At 39.7% G+C, this 25,850-nt stretch overlaps 1 protein-coding gene across 1 annotated transcript in view; it reads right to left on the bottom strand.

Moving 5' to 3' along the window:
• fto (FTO alpha-ketoglutarate dependent dioxygenase) overlaps window positions 1–25,850 on the bottom strand; it is a 112,208-nt gene that overhangs the window by 45,632 nt on the left and 40,726 nt on the right. Inside the window, exon 8 of the mRNA XM_079456366.1 lies at window positions 23,103–23,227. Coding sequence (XP_079312492.1) covers window positions 23,103–23,227 — 125 coding nt within the window. The remainder of the gene's footprint in view (window positions 1–23,102; window positions 23,228–25,850) is intronic.

The raw sequence follows: 25,850 nt of genomic DNA, 5'->3' as shown, positions 1-25,850 counted from the left end.
TTTGAAAAGGGGAATGATATGACCATGAAAAATTGTAAGCTGCAATTGAAAATAAACCCAAGTGCACAGCATCCATGCTTCTTAACGTACATGCATAAACTTGTCCCTGCTCTCCTCTTAGACGTGGATGGATGTGTGTACCTCCATCACTCTCCACAAAGGAGAGATGTGTACGAGGGCCCTTTCACACTATCCAGACCCTCATTCTTATTCGATGCAGTCACTCTCTCTGTTTTCCTTTGAAAGCATACTGTCTGTCAGGTTTTACATACGGTGTAAAAATGTATTATTGTCAAAGAGTGATCATGTTTGAGAGAGCTTGCTAAAACCTGTTCACCTGTCTGTGACACACATACAGGCACTATTTCATCTGTAATCACATAATTATCGCGGCAGTGCCTGTGGCGGACATGTTATATGTCATGGCCTCCAGGAGAACTCGCTGAGGTAGAGCAGGACGTGTCAAAACTCCACGTGTCTAAATGCCTCTTTCCCCATCACTTACTTGTACCAAGAAAGATTTGGATTTGTTTATTTAAAAAACCTATTAAAGTTTGATTTAGATTAGATGTTTGCAAAAATTGCCACTTTAACATAATACACACTCCTGTTCTAAAACTCAAGGCATTTGCTCATAAACTTGGATTAGACAAAAATATAATTCTGTAATATATAACTGCTTTCATTGGGAAAACAAAAAATACTTCGAAATGGATGATTTGGGCTAAATGATAACAAAAAGGCAGCCATTAGGAGCCCAGCATAGATGGGAACTATTCCAAATGTTTAAAAAGCATATCGGAAGAGACCTGAAGAAAATAGCTGATAAAATAAAAAAATTGCTACTTTGAAGACACTAAACAAAACTAAAGCAAATCAAAGCTATGTTATATTTTAGTCACAACATAATTCTCATCATTACATTATTGCTTTGATGAGTATTTTATTATTTTACTACCTAGAATCAACTATATCAAAAGTTTAAAAAGGAATAAATAAATAATTCTAAACTTTAATAGTATTTATTTTAGTAATCTAAATAAATGAATGTAAATTCATCTTGAACTTTAGTAACTTTGGTAAAAAAAAACATAATGCACTGTTATATTAGTTAGGAGGAAAACATTTTGGTGTCAATGGTACATAAGAACCTGTGCTCTAATTAACTCTATCTTTTTCTCTCTATTTAACTTCCCCTGTTTCCACTCGTCACCTTCCACACCTTCGTTTCCAATCTAATTCTTGTCTTTTTCCATCTCTTTGACCTCCCGCATTCTTTCTCATTCTCCTCCTGTCAGTCTTTCCTTGTCCCGAGCACTCCGGCTCTCTTCTCCCTAGCTAAAGGGGACAGTTTGTGCACGTCGGACCCGCTCAGGTCAGCACTACCTTGTTCTCTTTGTGAGTAGAAAGCAGTGATCCGCCATGCATTCCTATTAGAATAAAAACACATTTACCTGCACTCTCTTGCATAGAGTACACGGCCCAGAGCTATAGACCGTTGAACACTCCTCACACCTGCAGATAACTCAGCTGCAATTTGTCTCTCTTATGTTCACGTTTTATGAAAGACTGAGGACAAAGTGAAATGGAGAACAAATGCACACATGTTCATAACACGTGTAAACCTCATTCTTAACATACCAAAAGCCTTGTTTGTCACCCATGTTACAATCTACAAATGCAGAATGTTGAAATAGTTCCTAAATGAAAATGTGTTCGTACTTTCTCATGAGTATTGCTTACGGTTCTTGCATGACTCTGTGGCAGTGGATCTCAACTTTGTAAACTTCAAAGTTCAACATCGATTTCAACCCAACAAAATATTTTACAGTTTGGCAAAACTAAAAAAGTTGTATAATCGATTTAATCTTGATTCGTAATTGGTTTATCCTTTTTAACGCTTGTTTTAAATCATTTTAAGTCTTCTTGAGGTCCCCTTGGACCCTAAGGCCTCCCAATGGGGCCTGATTCCCTGGTTGAGAAATACTTCTCTATGGAATACTAGATGCTATAAAAATATATTTTTGTATAGTTACCACTAAACTGTGTGTGTAACCTTCAAGTTTCATGTATCTGTACCTTGTCACATAATTACAAAGCAAATCAATATTTCACATCCATATATTTATTTATTTGTAAAACAATATAAACAGCAGTTAGCTGGTTTGATATTGAAAAATAAACTCATAAAGGAGTGATCAGGACCCAGAGGCAAAGCAGAGAATATTCCAAACAGCCAGGTAATAACTGAAAGTAGCATTCTTGAGAAGAACACTTAAACTATTAACAGTTTGAGAAATTCATACTTTGAATGCCTTTGAAAAGCAAACAGAAAAGTTCTGAAGTTTCCTGTTCTGGTTTAGATTAACTTTAGAGTGACAGCATGGCTCGCGGTCACTGTCGTTCCATCTTCCACGTCTGTTAGCCTAGCATCATCCCTGAACCCTGCAGACACACACGCATTTACGCAAATGCTCGTGAGCACACAGCTACCGAGGCTTCCCTCCCATTAACAAGTCTTTCAAGACAGCTTTCCATGCCTGACTAAAAGCGATCAGCACAAGACTCGGGCAGGGCCCGTCTGCTCAAATCCAGTCATGGATATCAGGGGCTCTCTGTGCTCTCCGGCTGCTGGGGGCTAGGCTTTAGCACTATGCAATGCTACGCTACGACAGGGCGGGACTTCATCATAAGAGAGTGTAAAGAGCTGTGACACATGCTTATCCACACCCTGTGAACTGGCATGACAAAAGTTCGCACATAATAAATAAATAAGTTGACAAAATGGTGCATTATATTTAATAGATCATAGAGCCTAATAGTTTGACTTGGAGGTGCTTACCATTCCTTTAGATTTCCAGAACGTTCACGTTAGGACGTCAACGTTTGCTGACTCCTTAATTAATTAGAAACTTCAGAAACGTTGCAGCTGTGATCGCAGGGTGTCTTCTAAATGGATTCCTGAAGATGGTAGCATCACAATCAAACTAAACGGCAGATATGTCTGTTCACGCTGAAACTGGGTGTGGACCATTTTGCTTAGGAATCTTGTAAGATTTTACATCAAGAGCACACCAGAGGAACTTAAAACAGAGAACACTTGGCATCTATGACGCATGCAAAACTACCAAGGACACCTTGCCTTAGAGACAGAGAAAGTTTGTTGGTTTATCAGCTTGGTGGAAAAGATAAGAAACCAGTTACTTAAAACAGATCCTAACTGGAAAAAAACTGGATTAATAATAAAATTGATTTCTTTTCAAATCTGAGGTGAATTCTTAATTGAATATTCTCCTGGAAAATAAAATATGATTTATATCAAAATATAAAATAAAAATATAAACATAAATTATTAAATCAATTCAATTTAATAAAATAATGCAGATACAAATACTTCATCAAAAGATTTGGTCTAAAAATAGCAATAACAATAACAATGGCCTGGTTGTGTTTAAACCATACACTACCACAACCCTATGAGATGAACAGAGATGATTGAAAATAGATGATCTAATGGATTTAAATTGATAAAACAAACTGCAGCCATTGAAACAACCCCACTTTAAAAATGACTGAGTCAAGTTTCAAACCTCTGGAGACTGACGTGAGTTTTAGAGTGGCACGCATAAGAAACCAAAGTGCAAGATGCTTTACGGATGTGGGTTTGACAATGAGCCGGAAGCTACTGATGAAATTGGAGGATTACTGGAACCGGGGTCTTCTGGGAGCAGGGTTTGAGACTGTTGGTGATGGACTAAATTCAATCGAGAAACAGGGTTGGGTAACATGAACTGGACAGAAATTAGGGCTAATACGTTAAGAGGGGTTTTGGGGTTTTATGGATTAATTCAGTGGAGGTAGACTATCAGTATTGGGGTGTCAGCTGGACAGTTGGTCTTTTCTTTATCCCATCATTTTGCAGAAGTTTGTGTTCGTAAATATTAGCGTGGAGCTGGTCTTCTCGATGGACTCTGATAGGATTACGAGGACTGTGGCACATTCTGATCAAACAGCTCAGTGGCAAAGCTGAGAGCTATTAGGAGGTGATTAGGTAACCGGTGGCTGTTTACAGAGGTTGAGCCCGGCGTCTCAATCGGATAACCATCGGCGGGATGGAATCTGTGGTGTCTGATCTAGCTGACTTGAAGGCTTCTGCTTGTATCCCCTTGCAACTGTCACTATGACCCCATCAGCCAGCCAACAGTCAACTCCTTAAGATGCAGTAATCCAGAAAAACAGTACTCTGGCAAGAGCGCCCAGGGTTATGCCAGTTAGAGGTTAGCACGCAGCCGTGACGGGAAGATGAGTTCAGGAGGAGGAGCAGGCCACGGTGACCCTGAGCAGGAGTGAGGGAAGCATGTGTTTCTGTGTGTGTAGGAGGTGTCATCAGATGAGCTAACTTCTATAGAGGGTCTTAATGAGGTCCACGGGCTCGTCCACCTGTACAGAGCGATGAGGGCAAAAATTATTTCAAAGGACAACTGAGGAGGAGTAGGTCAGGCCTTCAGAGGGAGAGGGAGACAGAGGGATCGGGAGTGAGACGAAAGAGAGGAGAAGAGAGCGTTATCTGCCTTGGCACCTAATCAAAGGGATTAGGGTTTGAAGAAGCCAAGCCTACAGGTTACCCTTCAGGAAGCATACCAAGTAGTTATCAAAAACACCTTGGTTCAAAGCAGCTCAATTTTCCTATATTTCCCGTTTGGCCCAAGCCTCCGGGGTTTGTTGCTAGCTAATAAAGGGTGTCAGAGATGTTTGTACTTGCATGCTCTGGGAGAGAAAAGCGTGTGTTTAAATGTAGCCGAGGTCTGTTCTCATTCTCAAAGCACAATCAATCACCTCAAAGACAGTCGTGGAGAAACGTGAGATGCCTGTGTGTCTGAGTCTGAGATTTAAAACAAAACAAGCACTGCAGGTAGTCACTCAAAACTTAAATCTGTGATTAAACTGTCACTGATATTGTGCGTCTAAGATTTAGGATGGAAAGGGCGTTGCAATGAAGTGGGTGATATCGTTTTCCTCTTAAGTGGGCCAATGCTATAGAATTTATAAAACTGAGGTTGGATATTTTACATGTGAAAGATGTAAGAGAAACGGGCACATTCAGACACAACCGCCCTGTTAATGCTGTTCCTCTGGGTCTAATTACTAAATTTCTGATCTAAATGTACTCGACGTTTGAGCGGAGCTATGCCGTAATAGCTCAGCGCATAGCGTTTGGCACAGGCACACGTACCATCTTAACCACTTAAAAACTCATCCCTCGGTTTTCTGATAGCCCCTTGGACAGTTTACACAACTCAATTCTGAGGGATCCCGCATTACAGACATACATTACTGGGGCCTAGACCTGCCAAAGACGAGGTATGGCTTCAATAGAGCCGTCCATCTGTCTGCTGTTAGTGCCATTACATCCAGATGGGCCTTTAATTGTATTTTTGTCCAAATTGCAAAATAGCTACTTGGAAAAGAAGCTAAAATAACATACAAACAACAGCAACTATGATAACAAGTCGAGCCAGAGCGGAATGGAAAAGAGATCAAAACCACGGCTTACAAATTTCAATACTGCCCTTTGAAAGCGGATCCCCCCAACATTACAGCGACGTATTGATTTACTCGGCAATTTGGTGTCTCTCTCTCTCCTTGCCAGCGCGCCAACCTGAGCCGCACAGGAGGTCCTGCAAATAGCAGTCGCCTGATTTTTCCAAAACATAAAAGATTAATACCTTTATTCTTTACAGAGGGGGTACGAGCAGAAAAACAAGAGAGAAAGAACGAGAAAAGTAATAATAAAAGGGAGGTCAAATTGGTATTTGGAGAAAGTGAGTTAGGGAGCAAAATTAGATATCCAGACCCAGAGGTAACTTTAATAAGAGATAATAAGAAAATGTCTGACTTTTGTGTACAGGATCGAAAACGTGCTCTCAGCAAGGGAAGCCGCCACTGCTCTTGCCAAACACAATCTCATCCAACAAAGACGACATTGTACTTGAAAAGACAGAAATAAGGTAATTTATTCAGTAGCTCATTCTACCCATTAGAAGATGGAGGACAGATTAGAACTGGCACACAAACAATTGCTTTAAAGCAACGCGGTAAAATAAAGAACAACAAATCGATAGCATATTTAAAGTTCAAAAACAGAGAGTTCTCCTTCCCACAGGAAAACATGACTAACCCTTCTACAAATAGTTTTTAATTTTATTCAGCTTTTCGTTCAGACCAAGGTCTGTTCTGCGGTTCAACCAAACTCTTTGTATCTAACAGCATGACTCCAATACACCTTTCTAGTAAATGGTTTTAAGTGCCAAACGTTTCATGCCAGACAGAAATATAACAGAGGCGCAGGACGGGCCAACAACACTTCTCCGCTGAGCTAAATATAGTGTGCACTAACTAGACGCTTGGGAAAGAAACAACAAAAAATAGTGATACCTGGTCCGATTCCCGACTCCCATTAGGGATGGTTACTTTCCTCACTCCAACCCCCTCTACACTCTATTAAATACTTAATAAAGGTGTAATAAATGGTATTATGAGTTGCCCCAGGCCAGCACGAATCTGAAAGTGCTGTTTATGAGATGAGAGTGTTTATTAAAAGCTGCAGTTTATCATCATGAGGAAACTCTTGTTAGCAAGCGTGTCACTAACAAAGCAGCTGTTAAATTAAATAATGGCTTAATGTTAACTGTGTAAAACGCCACTGAACTGTTAACACACAGTAAAATAAAAATAGCCAGTAATAGGAGAAAACACCCACCTTGGAGAGTTTAGCAACATGACTGAAAGGCTTAAAGTGAATGAATTAATACAGCGTATCGCCAAAGTGTCACGGCTTCACAACGGTGTGATTTAGTCTGTGATGAATATATACCCTGATACATAAAACATTTCCTCACTCGCTGTATCCCGACCGATCGTGGCTCATCCAATTGACCCAAGCAAGATAATGTGGACATCTTAAACCCATTCAGATATTTCTGTAGGAGCGCACGTTGCACATTTATCTGATCTGTGGTATTTTTGCGTCCGCAAGAATTTGAAAAGGTTTGTCCACAATAAATGACAGTCCTCAAGACATTACATTACACAACCTCCATCCTCTGACAATCAAGCGCTGCTCTTGCTGTATTCGGGGGAAAAGATGATCTGCATTATTCACTCTGCCATCGCTGGCAATGATTTACATTCACAGTGCTAAAAACACATACCCATACACGCAAACATGTGGTGGAAATGATGCAGATAATGATGCGGATGAATAACATTTACACACATGCAAACAAAGAAAAGCAAAAGTGGCAGCTGAGTTAACCTTGTGCTTATTTTCATTACTAGATTCTTGCACATTGATTGAACTTACAGGCATAGAATTTAAAGTTTTTCTCTCTAAAAAATTAACAGATCGCAACTATGACAACAATGCAAAAAAATGCATTTAAATAATTAATTTAATTTCCAAAAGCAAATATATAAATACAAAAATAAATCAGACTAGGCTCCCAGGTGGCTCCAAAACAAGCACCTCTCTGTACAGCATGCATAATTCAGGACTGAAGATATGCGTTTTAAATGCTGCTGAAATATAAATGCAGTATATGCTAATTTGTCTGCTAGCTCTCACACACAGATTGGGCATAAACATTTGAAATGAGAGATGAGCGAAGACTTAAGTGTACTTGCAGATGTTTGCTGCGTGCTTCGAAAATTTTAGAGGTGGGTAAAAAGAGACGGATGAATAAGACTGGGATGATTACACTTTTACATTGCTCTGTAACTTAAGAGAGATGTGTTCTCATTTATTTACTATAACAAAGGCTATCTGATTTTTTCATTAGCATATTGATGGTAAAATGTTTAAATAAACAGGACAACCATGTGTTCTTTATTCCAGTATGGTTAAAAATGAGAAGGGTGATGAAATAGAAAAGGATAAAAAGAGCAGAGACTGGGACAAACTATGAGAGGCTCATTGCTTATGAAAGAACGTATTTATCTACGGTCTCTAACTAGATTTGTCTGAATAAAATCTCAGCAGTGACTAGTACCTGCAGTGCTGCCAACATGCTCTCTCGCTATCTCTCTCTCTTTCTCCCCCATAACTATCTCCCAGATGACCCAAATACCAACATTCAACGGAAATCAAACCTTACACCTACTGTTTGCTCCTAATGATACACCCAAGCACCTACACGTACACAAAGTCAAAAGAGAAACAATGAAAGGCAATCTACGGTCGTCAATTGTGTAGTGTAGAGTGTGTATAGTGTAACAGTGTGTGTTTGTGAGACCTCAGTCTGCGTGGTGCATGGGAAATTGACAAAGTGCTAAGTGTGGCACTCACTAGCTGGTCTGCTCTAATTAAGAAGGAACAGCATGCCACAGTCTGATGCTCCAAATGGCACCATATGTTTTCCCAGACTAACTGGCTGAATAAATGCCATTTAACACACGGGATCTACAGCGCAGCGTATGATACACTGACTCTAAGCGACTTATAAAAGCACAGAGACCCCCATCCCAGCAGCCTTAGCTACATGCAATTTATACCAGCCTTGATTATAATAAAATAGAAAGCACTCTTTCATGTACTTTATCCTGTATAGAATCCCAAAGGTTTTTTAAATGAGAGTTTAAAGTATAAAAGACAGGATAAAAGTAAAAAGATAAATGTGTAAAAGTCATGCTGGAAACTCCAAAAAAAACTGCTTGATTTTTTTCTATGTGGATAAAAATATGAAGTGTTGGTCAAACGTTTGACCAGTAATATGTATGCAAAAAGAAAAGGAAATTACAACAAAATGGCTTTTTTAGACTAAAGTAACTAATTAGTGAAATAAGCACATCTTGTACTTAAGGAGATGTAATATTTCAATTGTAGGTCACACTAAACACTGTAGACTATAGAAGCTGTTTTTTTTCAATTTTTTAATACTGCATGCACATTTGCAGTATTTTCTTGCTTTATTCTAATAAAAAGACTGAAAAATAATAATATATGGTCAATAAACTCATACACCATTGCTGAAAAGTAGTTGTGATTTTCACCCAGTACTATATATTATGCTGTTTACAAAATAAAAAAAGAGGGGGAAAGTTATTAATTCTTATAACCAATCCCTGGATTGTGTAACAGTGAAAGTCATCTAAACTATAGACCCCTTTTGTGCTAACGTCATGGCATTAGCTGGAGGAAAAACAAAGGGGAAACTGGAGGCGGCCAATACAAGCCAGCACAGATTCGGCTACATAAGGAATTTAAAATATCATCTTGTCGTGTTGTTTAGTGCCACAATCGACAGAATACCGTCTCCAATTTGATATTTTAACACATACCTGCTGCCATTGCCAAACAAAAACACTGACGACAGGTGTAGTTAAACACAAAAAAATGAGTTGACTGAACAGAAACGATAATAAAAAATGCTTGCGTTTCACTTCATAACACTTAAGATTAAAAAACTACTGTCTTTTGTTGGTGTGGGTGATGATTTGGGTATGTGTCTAAAAATATCTCACGTATGCCCACCTAATCAGAAACATGGGAACATGGTTGTTTTCCACGTAGTTAACTTTTGAGCGCAAAGGTCCTGTCAGTTCATCCCTGGATCAAGTGAGTGAGCGTCTACAGGTCGGCCAAGTTCCTTGCATTAAAGTTAACCTTTTTCAAAAACAATCGCGGTCCTAGACAGTGAGTGACCTTACATGTTTAAATTTAATCCTATTAAGTCAGGGGGGATCATTTTGCCTCCACCTAAGCTCTGCCCACATAAATGTGCCACAATATTTACTAACAGAAAAGGCGTCTATACAATCAAACAATATGTAGTATGCAAATGATGCAGTGTGCTACAATAAAAGTAATAAGACACTGACTAGCTGCAAGACATAAAAAGCAAAACGGTCAGTATTACTCATGACTATGCAATTATAATATTATATACAGCTAGTATTAACTGAGAGCAGACCATTCACATAAACTGCTGAACACAACAGAAACAAAAACAATGCATACATCAAACTTCTACTAACTCCAAAGCTGCTGGGAAAGGCATAGCAGTGCTGCACTTAAAATAATTCAGAGTGAAATGAATCAGTCTGCTACAGCTGGTGCCAGCAATTAATCAAAAGGCTGGAAACAAGCTGAAGCACAGATATTTACTGACTACTACAAAGTACACAGACACACAAAATTAAAGACCCTCCGGCCAAATCTGTCCTCACTAAACCTTGACATTTTAATCAAGCTCCAGGAGCGCGTAATGAGGAACCACTTAGACTTCATTATTAGATACGGCATGTTACTAATTAGAGCGACCACAGTCCTTTATTGCACACCCTGCAAACAACAGTCAGCCATTAGAGACAGGTACTGAAATTTAGCTTTTTATTCTTCACGGAAGAATTTTTGACAAACTACAAGCTTCAACAACTCTGTGACTCCAGCTTAGATAACACAATTAACTCTATATACATTTCTGAGCATTAACATACAATGATGCCATCAATGCCACAGATACCATCTAATGTATATACACACAAACTTATGTTAATGTGATCAAGAAGAAGAATATTAACTGTTGACAAAATATTACACCATTCATAATCATACGCATATACCTTACCATTCCCAACCGTCGCTTTTACTTCCTGTTATGAATGAGCCCTCGGTTACCGTGTCCTGTGTTTGGGACCCACCATCACCTTCCTGTGAAGAACATGTGCTTATTATCTCAACTCAGTCAAATGCCAATGTGGCAGTGCGCTGTCAAAGCAGAAGCATGTTTGCTACTAATCACCTGTCATTTAATTGCACCCATCACATCTGTCAAAGCAACAGCACCGGACCCACCGAACGCAGAGCACACCACAGCACAAAAGAGATCTACAGAATATTCACAAGACAAATTTCGACATAGCGCTAATTGAGAATTGCTGATGGCTGTGAGAAATGATTTGTGCATTACCCTCTTCTAAATCACAGAGCCTGCACATTCTTTTAGTTTATTTCTCTACAAAAATCTAATTAAATTCATCATTTCGCTTTCAGCGTCAGAGAAATAAATGTAAGCAGAGAAGTCCTCATAAAGCATCAATAAGCACGGAGGGAGAGTTTCTAATACACTGAGACTGATGTGTTTATTTATCAGATATCTTTTAGTGGACCCGCTAGTGCAGTTTACAGCCTCATAAAAGTCAGATAAGCACCAGAGCGCGGCCCAAGTGAGAGATGTGTGCTTTTCGATGGCCTCTCCGAGCTCATGGGGTCGTTTAAACAGCAGAGAGCAGCAGGAATTCAGTTCCTCTGTGTCAAACGGCATTCTGAATGGTTGCACCTCGGGCGGAATACATCGCATTGTGATTTCATGAGCACGAAAAAAACGAACTGAAAGGAGAGTGGAGGAAACAAAAATGAGTTGCAGCGGATATCTCAAAGCGACGAGAAAGAGAGAAGAAAGTTAAAAGTGAATTTTCTTCTTCCCACAGGCGCTTAAGTGGGTACCTTGAGGCTGAAGGCCCCCAGCAGTCGGTTGGTAATGTGACCTCTGAGCGTGTGGACCAGAGGCTGTACTCACGAGCACTGGAAAGACGCATGATAAGGGGAAAATCTGTTCGATCGAATCAGCACTAGACAATGGGGAGAAAATCGCGTGTCTTTACCTGAGAGCAATGCTTATACAAGAGAGTATTGAAGTAATGTTCGGGTCATCTTTAAACTAAAGTGTACTGACTGCATCTGTGCCAAGGTGACATTTTTTATTCATCCCTTAGCTGGCAAAAATATAAGGGAATTGTTTTCACACTAATGCACTTTCATTTCTGACTAGAAGTCATTTCGGAAGAAACTACTAAAGAAGAATTCTCACACCATAAGGGTGATTTATAAAAAAGATATGTTACAAACATGAATTGCCAGTCAAGCTTCCATTGTTAGTGCATTACTGTGTAATGTTTTTCTAGCTTGTTTTAAACTGATGAACATATCGAAATAATCGACAGATGCAGTTCACAGATGCATGTAGGTATGTAAAATATTAGTGTATATATGAAAAAATCAAGTTCACACAGTTAAAGTAAATATATTCAAAAGCTTTATCTAAGCACACTCGAACAATAGCGCCATTATTAGTTTAATCACTCATCTTTAGCCTCATTCCTCTATCCAGGCCATCCGATGTATCACGCTTCATTTGAAATCTCTTTGTAAAGCACTTGGCTGTGGATTAGCCCACTGTTTTTATTTCAAAGTCCAATATAAGCTGCGTTCCCTCACAGACCGACTCTTTTCATCCTCCGAAAAGTTCACACACAATTCAGTTCGAGTAAAACACGGACAAACACCTCAGAGAAGGCGGCGGCAGGCTGTGCTGGTACACTAATTACAAAAAAATCTCTGCACTAATCCCACCCCGATAAGACACTCATTACCAACCAAAGACATTTATCAACAGCGGATTGATGACCCATTTCCGAAAGTGGCTTTATGGAGAGAGTGGAAAGGCAGTGTATCACTATATCGTACATCTGTACCAGAGCTTTTCATTTGTCTAAGAGCGAGGGATGTAGAGAGGTAATTAACAGCTGCTGGTCTGGGCTAATAGAATTCTCTAGAAACTGCACGTTGGTGGTGAGGGAGCAGAGATGACGGGCCAGTCTTGTATTAATTACAAAGTTTTGGGAGAGAGTGGCGCTGCAAAAACCCTCGACTGAATTTCAAACTCGGCAATCATGAAAGAAAATAAAGATCATTTGTTATAAAAGTAATTAAGTTTTATTCTTCAAAAGGTTAGTGCCCATGCATAGTGGCTACCATGTTGAAATCACCTACTTTGTTTTATTTGACACGTACAGTGGTGTCTTCGGTGTAACATACTATTATTTTACAGTAGGCCTGTATTCGCATCGTACATATCTATAATCTACTGTATATGACTAGTGAAACAAAAAATATGTTTTGAAGAATGTAGGACTGCAAACAGTTCTGGGCCACTTTTGACCACAATTGTAATTTTTCCAACGATGGTAGTCAATGGGCTCCAAAAACTGTTACAAGCATTCTTACAAATAACTTTCTCCGTTCAACCAAACAAAGAAATTGACAGAATTTCAACACAAAAAAATGCTTTAAAAGAGACCTCACACGGCTATTTATATCCACCAAATATTGACACCTGACCTATCAGTATGGTGAAAACCTTTGGTAAAAATAGTTTTCATCTTAATGTGACATTTGCATGGAATTGCCCTTTTACTGAATGGTTCTTTGGGGAACCAAAAATGGTTCTTCTATGGCATCGCTGTGAACAACCTTTTGTGGCACTTTTATTTTTAATAGGATTAATGGAACCCATACCTTCTTTGTGATTGTCTGCCCCTGTCTGCTCTAAATCTATGTTGCCCCTCAAGGAATAACAGGAATATGAATAATATTTAATTTCCCTCATGGAAATTGTCTCATAGCTAGACACAGCTCCACAAAGACTGCACTGAATGCAATAGGTGAGGTTGAAAGGATCGCTCCACCTGCCTGCTGAATCCCTGTCTAAGTTTGGTAATGAACACAGACAGCCTGGGGACAGCCTGCGATGAGTGTGTGTGTTTAGGGGTCTGACAGGTCCCCCTCTCTCTCTCTGACAGCCCTGACCCGCACTAATTTCTCCACTGACAGCAGCAGCTGTAGCAGTAACGCATGTACAGATGAAATTTTCATAACTATCTCCTCACAGTCACATCTTCACCTTCAGGATCATTTATAACCCTCTGCTTGGCTGCCAGACACAATATGCTTGCCACGAAGAGGACTCTGCTCCAGCGGTGTTGGAAATAATTAACAGTGCAGGGGCAAAAGTAGCAAGTGTGTGTGTCTGCAGAGAGAGATTAAGGAGAGCTAACACTATCATTAACGTACATGTCACTTCAGCAGAGTCAAGGATATGAGCTACAAATTACACACACATGCGCGTAACAAAAGCGACACCTCCCTCCCTCAACTATGGGGTAGTTGCACGAAGCAGCCATATTAGGCCACGTTTACACGATGAAAAACGGAAAGGTTTTTCTTTTGCGTTTTGAAGTTTCACGTACACACGACAACTTTGTCAAAACAATCCAAGTTTACACAGATCCGCAAAAATGACAAACACTGTATTACGCATGCCACGGCAGTAGTTGGCGACATCACTTTGTAAAGAAAAAATACCAGAGTCCCTGACGATGGATTGATGGTTTATTGGAAGGCAGACATCCGTCGCTAAAGAGACCATACAAAAAGTTTTGCGCTTTCACTTGAAAACGGTCTCGTGTAAACGGCCCCTTAGATTTTCGATCAGCGAGTGAGTGGGCAGGCTTATTTACGGTTGTATATAACTGTATGTGAAAATAAGGAATTTGTTCCCGCGTTTCTCCCGATATCACCATCCTCTTTAAGCAAAACAACAATTAACTTGTATCCAATGCTCCGATACGTTTTATGTCTTGTTTTAACTCATCGTTATAAGTTCTATATGATTAAAGTCAGATGGATAGAATACTCTGTGTTGTGGGCAAGAGTGAAACTGATAGTCAGACAGCACCGCATCACTTACAGATGATCAATCGTGTCGTGTTCTTTGTGAAGAGTTCGTAATTCACGTCTTTATTAATACTCTTTCACAGTAAATACGACACTATACAGTCATGATCAAGTGTGTATTATGAATACGTTTGTATTCCATTCGACGTGCAGTCAGGCGAGGAGCTCCTGGTGTGGAGAGTGTGTGTAGAGGTTTCACAACGAAAGAGAAAATAAATGCTATTTACGCTTTTCTTAGTCCCCCAACTCCAACTGTCAAAACTAAATCATCTCTGTGGAAATGTCCAATACACACGCTGGTTAATGTATACATGAATTGTGTTTACGGATTTTGGTTAACCACATTAGCATGGACTAAAGAAAAACAGTTTTGTTAAATTGAGTTGTGCTGGCTTAAAGAGGTACTCAGCAATGTAAAGAAGTTTTTCTGTTATTTCATTGATATGTCAGTGTCTGTTATCTTAAAACGCTCATATTTGCTGGCCAAATATCCTTATATTCCGTTACAGTGAAATAAGCCTGCCCACACTCGCTGAACGGAAATATAATATGGCGCCTTTGTGAAACTAGCCCATTGTCTTTTTGCTAAAGAAATGGTGTGATTTTTGTGATTATTTAGGGGTAAAATTCTCTAAGATGCAACCGTTGGAATTTACGGTGTCATGATGAGCTACAACAGCAGAAGACCCCACCGGGTACCACTCATCTCCACTACAAATAAAACTCCACTACAGCTCGGATCATTTCAAATTGGTTTCTTGAACATGACAATGAGTTCACTGTACTAAAATGGCCGCCACAGTCACCAGATCTCAACCCAATAGAGCATCTTTGGGATGTGGTGGAACGGGAGCTTCGTGCCCTGGATGTGCATCCCACAAATCTCCATCAACTGCAAGATGCTATCTTATCAATATGGGCCAACATTTCTAAAGAAGCTTTCAGCACCTTGTTGAATCTATGCCACGTGGAATTAAGGCAGTTCTGAAGGCAAAGGGGGTCAAACACAGTATTAGTATGGTGTTCCTAATAATCCTCTATATATTAATGCAATCTGATGGGAATTCATACCTATTTTACAAGGAGGGTAATTCGTGAGAATTCCTATTTCCTACGATCTCTTTGTATGTTTTGTAAGGATTTGACTTTTCGCCTGTGATGTTAGGTTTAGGGGCAGGGTCACGGTAGCCATGTATGGTTGCTTTGCCCCCTTGTGAAACTCACGTTTTTAGCTAAATTTGCCTTTGCGGTTGTTGTGATTTAAGGGTTTAGGGTGAGGTATTTATTTATAATGACATCAGGTTCTAAATATATAAATGTACATATGTGCCGAGTGACACGAAAAAAGGTTGAGCTGACTGACACAACAAAATGGGGAAATTTGTGTCCTTGACATGAATTAATACATTCAAATTTCGTGCCTACACCACAAACTGCCTTGAGACTTGGTCGGTCCAGCAGTGGTAAAAGGGTATTTCACAAAGAAAGACACCACAATCTTGTTCACATATAGTCAGTTAACAACCTTCATTTTGGGCCGTTTTTGGCCTATCCGGGTGCGCAATAATGTTGCACCACTCTGGTTAGCCTCACGCATTTCTTCGTTTCTTATTCCATATAAAATCAACGCTTAATAGCAGTGTGTTCGACTGTTTTCTGGGGCTCTGAATTTCTGCGGTGATCATAATTGCATCAAGCACGGCAACCATTTACCATCACTGCACGACGTATAATTACGAGATGCTGTTTTTATTAAACCAACTGAGCAATTAAAACCAAAAGCAATTTCTCTTTTTAATGGTTTTCTCCCCTCTCATTTGGACGCATCCGAGGAACGTTAGTTTTACACGGGGAGGTAACTTGCTAAATCATGTCCTCTGGTAAACTGTTGTTAAGAGTTTGGTCACATAATGAAGCCTTCCATGTGCTGGGGAACAGGCATTGCACGCCCAGCCATTTAGGAAAAACGCCACATGTGTTCGACAGTATGCACGCAGACGGAGTTTGTGTATGTTTGGGAGTAACTCCTTGTACTTGTTTGTGTTTGCTCACCACAAACGTAAAACCAAAAAAACAAAAAGGACTTATTTTCTTTCCACAAACAAATATAATAAGAATGACTGTTGAAGCTCAAAGTGGCATTCCAGCGCTTACTGGCGTCCACCCAGATCCAAGCGGTTCTCAAAGTGGGTCGCTTCGTGTACTCTCCATTCCTGACAGCCGCAGGCATATGAGAGCGGGCACAAGGGGGCCAAAGCCGTGGCGGGCATGTCATGCATAGCTTTGTGATTGCTAAACAGCGGTTTAGACATATCAGAGTAATTTATGATCAAACTCTCAGACGCTCGTTCTACTGTTAATAACACATTGCACGCACGTCGCGAGGGAGGGACCACACATGTTTGTTTCGATAAAGACAGACAAATTAGATGACAGCTTTTTAAGCCCAACCATCACTTTCACACTAATTACAGCTCTGTCGATGATGAAAGCAACACACCCAAACACACACAAATACATTTGTTACCTCTCTGTGCGGAGACACCAGTGGAAGAATATGTCTGTGTGTGTTTATCGAAGGCCGGGACCAGGTGTTCGCCCGTGAGCACCGAAGCCTACTGTAAAACATTTAAGAAGATCTAGCCAGCAATGCTAAAACGCTGCTGTTAATGTAGCACGCGGTGCCAAGCTAAACACACTTCACAGGCCCTGAGAACCAGACTGCACCTTCACATGGGTGTAGTCTTACCTGCCGAAAAACACACATATACACAGTTTGTTATGCTACTTATAATTTATCAAATATATCAGGATTAGTGTAGGTTTAAAAAGCTGCTCATTCACAGCAAAACGTCTTCTGAAAATGCTCTCCAAAGTAGATCAATTTGAAGTGTAAGATGTTTGGATGGTCATGTGATCTTGTTGAACATGGCGGCCCATATGAACCAAACCAGATCCATTATTTTATTAGACTACTGACTCGCTTTAAGCAACTTTAGAGGTACAACTTAAAAAATACTAAGTGCCCCTTTAAGGGTGGGTTGCCCGAGCGTTTTCAATATGTGATATCTCCATCTCGACTAACTGTAAAGGTCTCCCCAGCATCAGAGCTGTCATGTGCGGGCTTAGGCTGTCCATTCTCATCCAAGATAGACATGAACAGTCTTTTTCTCGCCACATTGGGACAGCAGCTCTATTGTCTGCCTCCTGTTGGACCCTGGTGGGAGGGACACAGTCACTGCTGGGACAAAAGATACGGCGCTGGATTGACAGCTATGGAGACACCCCATTCCTCATGAGACGACAACCGGTGAATTTCCGTGCGTATGAAAGTGAGGCTAAGGAATACAAAGAGAGCCAACTGGAATATGTGAATGTGTTAATAGGTAACTAAAGAGCAAAGTGTCAAACTATAAGTAAATAATAAATGTTACATTGTTATTAGTAAAGGAATTTGGCATGTTTTGCATTGTTAGCATTTGTTGCAGTACAAAAACAGTGTAACCTGTGCTTATAATAAATATTGGTAGTTTTTGATATTATATGGTTATAATTTTAATAGTTCAAAATAGTAATTTGTACTTTGCTGCAGATAAGAAACAAGTTGTAGAAAAGCAAGCTATACTTGTTTTTTATATTTTATTAATTTGTATTTCCGTAGTGGAGGCGAGTTGGTAATCATGTTTGTCTATATATGTGTGTCTTTTGGCATTTGATGTTCTAGTCTAGAGAGAAATTTCTGCTTGCCCTCTGAACTCTGTGACCCTGCAGCGTGTGTGTGAGTGTGCGATGACAGCCCGTGGCAGTTTTGTTCTGAAGGTTCCACCCAGGTGAAGTACAAGAGGTCACAACACACTCAACACACTGGAACACTCACTGAAATACAGACATTCATAGCCTGAGGTCAGAGATCACGCTCTAGGGTGAGTGATGAGGCCAGCTGCGGGCACCAGGATACAACACTCAAATGCAAACAAACTTTCCACTACTGTCACATTACACACATTCATTAAAAGCTCCTGGGAACGAATGATTAACTCTGTTGTAATATTAAAAGAGACACCTCCAAAACAACAAGAAAATACTGTACAATGAGAGACCAGGTTAACCAAATCCCTGAGAAGCTCATAAATCGTATGTGATAGAAATAAAATGATTAATAACTACAGCTTTTAAAAGAACCATTCATGCATCCCAGCACTTGTTCTCCTGCCCTTTGTGTCCATAAAATAACTGGTTTGGAAGACCTGCATGCTTTAATAAATCATGCTTTAAATCTGCTTTGTCCACTTAAACCTCAGAGACGTACAGTATTCTGTATCTGGAGGATGAGGAGATAATTTTTCGACATTTTGATGAACAGCGCTCCTTCTCTTGCTCTCTATTCCCTGTAGTTTTACTTAAACACTTTATTTTGCCAAACAGTGACTGGCCAAAGGGTCTGTGATCCTCCCTCAGAGCCAGGGCACCCTGCATTTTTATTTACCTAGGAAATAAGCAATAAACATTACTACAAAACATGCCAACAAACATGATACTTCATTTTAAATTCCTTTGAGTTATAAATAATTTTACATTCAAACTAATTTAATTCATCATCTTACATCGTAAAGCAATATCCATTCACTAAGCATGCATCACATTTCCACATCAGGTGTTCTTTCTTTCTATCACCATGGAGCACAAAACCAGTCATGGGGTCATTTTTTTTAATTGATATAAATAAGCTTTCCACGGATGTATGGTTTCTTAGGATAGGAAATATTTGCAAAAAATCGAAATATTGAGAAAATCGCTTTTAAAGGTGCTGTAGCGGACCACTCCTAAGAAGAAACAGATTTGTTTTAACTGTCTCTATTGGCTTACTGCTGTAATGATGTAGTGGAGACTAGACGAACCCGAAACGGAAATTCTAAGATTTACATAGATACCAAACTTAAGTGGGTAATCCTCTTCGCAACGAGCAAAGTTTGTAGGCATGTTTCTGACTATTATGGATTGCAATTTTGCTGCATCAACTCACAAAATAAAGTTTTGATATTGTTACGGTAGGAAATTCCATGATCTTGACTTAATATCCTAATGGTTTTTAGCATAAAACAAAAATCTATCATTTTGACTCATACAATGTATTGTTCTCTATTGCTACACATATGCCTGTGTGACTCATGACTAGATTTGCTAATAGCATTTTATTCAATCTTGCTTTGCTTCAGTAACTTTTAGCCAGCCTGATTTGTTGTTGTTTTGGACGATTGGTGAGGATATTATCTTGCCCTTTGGCCTCTAACGTCAGCAATTCCTGGGTCAAGACCAGTGGGTCTTAAGGATCAATTCCAAGTTTCAGCCCAGAACTGTGCTTGCTGGTGGACGTAGTACAGTTGCAAATCAGGAAAGAACTGTCAATGCTGGGCACAGAAAATGTTCCACTTGTCCTCCTAGCAACTACATTCTCACACATTTTATTCTGGGATTACAAAGATACAAAATTTAGAATAAGTGAAACACCAGGCCGAGGAAGACAGGGAGGGGAAGAGAGAGAGGGTGGAGACAGATGGGCACTTTCAGAGATCATTTATCAAATTCAGCCTGCTTCCCTCCCCTCCCCTAAACCCTCATGTAATTCAGTAATCATTTTCATTATCATATAATGACCTTACAAAGCCTACAGCAGTTAGCACGGTCACTACAAACCACACAGCTGTTCCCAGCACTGCCCCCTTCATCACCTCCCAAACACGCAATCTGCCCACCACAGGAATGGACTGTGACCCCTACAGAGGTCAATGAAAGGATGTAGATGTGACAGGAGTTGTACGATCTAGTGGGATCTATCTCAATGTGTGTCTGTGTGTGGGTCTTACACAAACTTTCCATTGCATCATGTCTATGGAGGCACAGTGGGGAGACTAAAGATCAATAGTTTTGACCCACAAATCTGTGGCTTGGATATGGATGAAACATAACCACAGAGTCGACCCCTTCTGTCTGTCTATGCAAATTAATCCTTATGAGGTCTTCTTTCCAAAAGAGTTTTGATCTGTGGAAGATGCGGCACAGCATAATCATTTTAGAATATTCAACACACCACCCTGATACATATGGCTATGCATATACAAGGGCCCCAAGTACTTGGACTCTTAAACCTCACATATGTACCCATGAATGTCCTTTTTAGGTTTCAAAGGCTAAAACAAAGAATATAGTGGAAACACTTTATAATAAGAACATATTCATTAACATTTGTTAATGCCTTTGTTGACATGAAAAGCACATATTTGACAGTTTTTAAACAATGTTATAGAATTAATGGTTAATGTTAGATCACTTTAGATAAACCAATGTACTGTACAAAAAACGGCTGAATAAAAAGTTATATTATTTGTAATGTAGACCATGTTCATGTTAACTACTGTAAATACTGTAATATAATTTTGTATACGTGTTATTGGTATATTATTACAAATCAAGACAAACCTGTCAAACTTTGTAAAACTTGACAATAATTAATGTGATAATATAGCTGTAGTAAATCTTTTTGGGAAAAAATAACAAACTTAAGTGACTTCACATTTCAATAAAAATAACCCGATGGTTAGAAGACGACTGAAAACGAGCTATGAAAAGCAAAGTTAGCCCTGAGAAAAGATGTGGCATAACTTGTTTGCCTGTTGATAAATTTTAATGTAATATAATGACACTTATACTTTAAGGGGGTCAAATGTGCAGACTGCTGAAGTTCTGTTTAGCTTTCCAAGAGCCAAAACAGATACTGAGAGGTGACTTTTGTGTGATATGGTTGCATGAGTTCAGGTAAGTCAATGGGTTACCGGGAGAGACGAAGTAAGATCATTGCTCACCCTGAGAGTACCTAAAAGTCCCTGCAGTCACATATAGCATCTCAGACAGGAAAGTCAGATAAAAGCAGGTCCAGATGCCCCAGAGTCTGCAACACTTAAACTACTGTTTAAGAAAGCAAATGTCTGTAATACAATAAAAGCCTTAATCAATCAGCCTGCTGTGCTTATGTTTATGAGCCTGCAGCGCCAGTCATCCATCACTCGCTTTTACCACTCAAAACACAGATGCAGAGACAAAAGAAAGCCATAATGTGAGCAACGGGCCTTCTGCATACTAAATGAAAAAAAAAATTGAAGCCTTTTGCTGCAAAATAAGCAACATGATTTAGCGCACGCCTCTGAAGTTCCTTTAAAGAAAAGTGGTCAGAAATGAATGTCTCAGAACTCTGTGAGTAGCTGTTATAATAGTCTGTCATGATAATAGCATTGATACATCACTATTATTCAGGTGAGTGCGGTGTGTTAGTTTATCATCTCATGTCACAGGAGATATTATCAGCACAGTTCATTTTTGTCTCAACAGCTTGTCTTGACCTTACGCTGAGCTATCTGCCTCCCCTCCCTTAATGCTATATGTTGACAGCTACTTCACAGACCCACGCCTGACGTCCATAGAGTGACGTTATCTCACTCCAAAGGTAGGGGGACAGGAAGTGATAGTGGAAAGGGATGAGTTCAAACACACTGTGTGCGCACATGAAGGAGTGAAGCTACCTTATCTAATCACGCTTTTCCGTATGTTGAAATCAACTTCTGTGTGTGCGATTGAGTGTGTAAATGTGTTTGTTTAAGTCAACATGCATCCAAGTGTAAAATCGAGGCAGCTGCATTTTGGAATATAATCAGGGCTGGATTGGTAATGGGGCATATTGCGCAGAACGTAATCGGGAAGGAACCGGAAAACGCAGAACCACAACGCAACCACGCATGAATGGAACAGGCTGCTTTTTGGTCCTAGACAGCCCTGAAGGGCCAAGCCAAGTGAATACAAAATAAAACTGGTCATGGGCGACAAAATATTTAACTGGGCATGGGCGGATGTGTGTTTTTGGACCAGGTTATGATTCATTTATCAAATGCCTAGACAATAGTTTTCATTGTCTGATATAAGAATGCAGTTTCAGCACAACATCAAAAGTGTTTACAGGTACCAGCAGGATTGGGCGTCCCTCAGAGGTCACTGAGAGGGGACGACCCCCCTCACTGGGCCACTTTAGAGGAATCGGAGGGCAGGGAGGGGCCCTTAATGTTGTAAAGGTTAAGATACAGGAATTTCAAAGGGAAAATGGCAAGGCCTGCAGACTAATGGTGTAGGTCTGATGTGAATGAAGACAGATTATCACACGCACAACCCGTTCTGATGGGAAATAATGAAGAAAGAGAAAAAGAAGGAGTGTTTGCTAGCGTGTTGGTATGCGTATCTGCGCGTAAGGTCAGTTCTATCTGTTATCGGAACAAATGGGCAATGTCTCTCAGTTGCTCTTATCTCTTAGGAAGGAAGTCAATGAGCTATCAGCACATGTGTATGCCTATTTGTGTGTGTGCAAACTCTCTCAGCCTGACGGATTGTCCTCCAACTGATTTTTTAAACAAAAAAATATTAGGAGTGTTTGTTAGAGCCAAGGTTCGCGAGACTTAAGGGTTTTTCTATCTATACACATGCATCTTACCTGTCTCTCCATGTCTGTCTGTGTTGCTGTCTGTCCGTCAGGGCGTTTAGTAGGACGTCGGCCATCTCTCTTCTGTTCTCTTGCGCGGTGTTCTCGTCCTCCACGACAGCCAGCAATAGTTGAGTCTGGTTACAAACACCACAGTCAGTAAATAGCACTTCAAAATACCCTGTTGTTGCATTTACACAAGTTAACACATAACTCATTTCGGTCAGTAAGTCATTTAAAGGAAGAAATGCAAAATGACAAATCTAGACAGAAGTGGCAAACAATGTTAAATAGAGATTTAAATAACACATAAACATTGTTGCCTTGTAACTATGGTTCTATGTGAATAAAAATTCACATATTCGTACTCAATTACATCATGTGATGTTTTCTTGTTTAAGTTGTGTATATTTTGAGGCTTGTTTAATAAAATGAAAATGTTTAATCTACAAAAAAACCCAAGCATTTTACCCAAAATTAAAATGATGTCATAATTTACTCACTCTTAGATTGTTCCAAACCTGTATCAATTTAAAAGATAATAGATATTTGGAAGAATGTCAGTAACCAACTCTGAAAGTATTTATTACCCCTGTAACACTTCAGTATAGGGGGCAATTTTCACTATTAACCTTCTTATAAAGGACATATTCTGCATGACCATATTCTACATCCCAAATCCTACCCATTTCCTAAACCTAACAACTACCTAACTAACTATTAATAAGCAAAAAAATAAGAGTTTATTGGGGTAAGTCGTAGTTTACGGTTTATTAATAGCGAGAATTGCCCCCTATTCTGAAGTGTGACCATACCCCCTACTATGGCTGTGAGATCTGTTTGGTTACTAAAATTCTTCCAAATATGTTTTATATTTAACATTTATGCAGGTTTGAAACAATCTGAGGGTGAGGTAATGTTGACTGAATTTAATTTATTTTGGGTGAACTGTCCCTTTAATTTATTTAGAAATAAATAAATCAAGCTTTACTACCCCATGGACAAGCTCTTAGCCAGTGCTTAAAGAGACCTATATACATGTATTTCCTTAATGTCAGGGGTCAAATCTGTATAACACTTGCAGCAGGACTCCGAAGAACACAAACGATTTACATTTACTCCTTTAGCAGACGCTTTTATCCAAAGCGACTTACAAAGAGATGATTAACCCAGAATCACAGATGTGTGTGGGGGGTCTACTTAATCAAATTTGGTAATCAAATGAATCAATCTGTACCACAAATGAGCAAAGCCTGCCAAATGTACAAAAACTTAGTTTGGGGACATCCTCATTTGTAAATTGCTATAAAGTTAGAGTTAATAAAAAGATTTGTGTAAAAATAATACAAGTTTTCTTTTAGGGTTGGAGTGTATAGGAAGAGGCTAATATGTTTATAAATGTGAAAGTAAATGTGTATAAAAAAGTAATGCTTCCATTTAGATGTTATAAAATAAGTCAGCCCTATTTTCATATCTTTTAAAAAGATGCAACATACCAAAATGTTCCCTACTCGCTGCCTATCCTTAAAGTCGACTTTGAGCTAGTGATTGACAGGTAGGAAAGCGTCGCAAAGAGTGCTCTCAGCATTGATTCACCTCACCTGTTTGGCAGCCTTCTCTTTTTCTTTATTTCTTTTCATACCTCGTTCATCCGTGAGACAGCACTTCTGTCTCTCACTGAAGCGTTACCTGTCAGCGGTTGTTACCTGTCTAAGAAAGCCCTGGGTGAAAGACTTTCAGGACTAATTCCGACTGTGGGGTCACGAGGTCAGTTGAGCCACACAAAAACCACATCAGACTAAACACAGATGACACAATCTGGAACTCTGTGTGTTTCCGTGTGTGTGAGATTCTATGTGTGATGTGTTTACAAAGCAGGTTGATGAGAGAAATTTTCACAACCAACGTACATCTAGTGCTCTATATGCGCCCACCTTATGTGTGTGGTGTGTGTGCCTGTTTACCCTGAATGACGCTAGCTGTCGTCAGTTTGGTGATGTTGTGCAGTGCTTTTGGGTTCAGGACCACAGTGAAGAGGGTGAGACTGAGGGCATGTGACTAACTGAGGTGGGTGTGTGTATTTGTACAAGGAAACACACTTCGCTTTACCCCACATTAACAGCAGCGGAATAAACACACATTCGCACACACTAGGACTGGATCACGGGTAACCGATGCGACACCAGTTGACCAATAGCCAAAGGGCCATCCAAACAGCAGCATATTTGCAGAACCCAGAAGCGCTGGTGTCAGACAGGAAACGCTGACATAATACATGACATGAGCACACAAAAGAGCCGGAGGACGATCTATTGAACACATACAGTATATTGGCTTAACAAGCAGACACACACAATTGTTTCAAAGCTAGACTTTGATCAACTTGTGAAACCAACAGAACACACAGATAATGTGCCAGGCAAACAGGAAGTACAGAAAGGGTCAATATGTGCATTTACATCATAGTCGGTTTGTTTAGTTGAAGTTCGCTTTTTAGCATTTACATAAAGATCTTCTTAACAAGTCTCTATTGTGGCTCCAAAAAGTATTAATAAAACTGGAAACTCTGAAGAGGTGAAAAAGGTGACATCCAGTGCAATGGGTCTGAGGGCATCCTTCTTATACCTTTTTTTGTCATTTTTTGTCATTTGAACATATAAATAATGCATTCTGGCCCACGCTGACAAAAAAATGCAATATTTGCTTCAATTTAAACACCAGCCACAGTTTGCTGGTCAAAATGTATTTCTGCATTACTTT

The sequence above is a fragment of the Barbatula barbatula genome (assembly GCF_947034865.1).
Source record: "Barbatula barbatula genome assembly, chromosome: 1".
NCBI classification, from domain to species: domain Eukaryota; kingdom Metazoa; phylum Chordata; class Actinopteri; order Cypriniformes; family Nemacheilidae; genus Barbatula; species Barbatula barbatula.
Note: the sequence above shows the minus strand (reverse complement) of the source record. Positions and strands in the feature narration are given on the sequence as shown.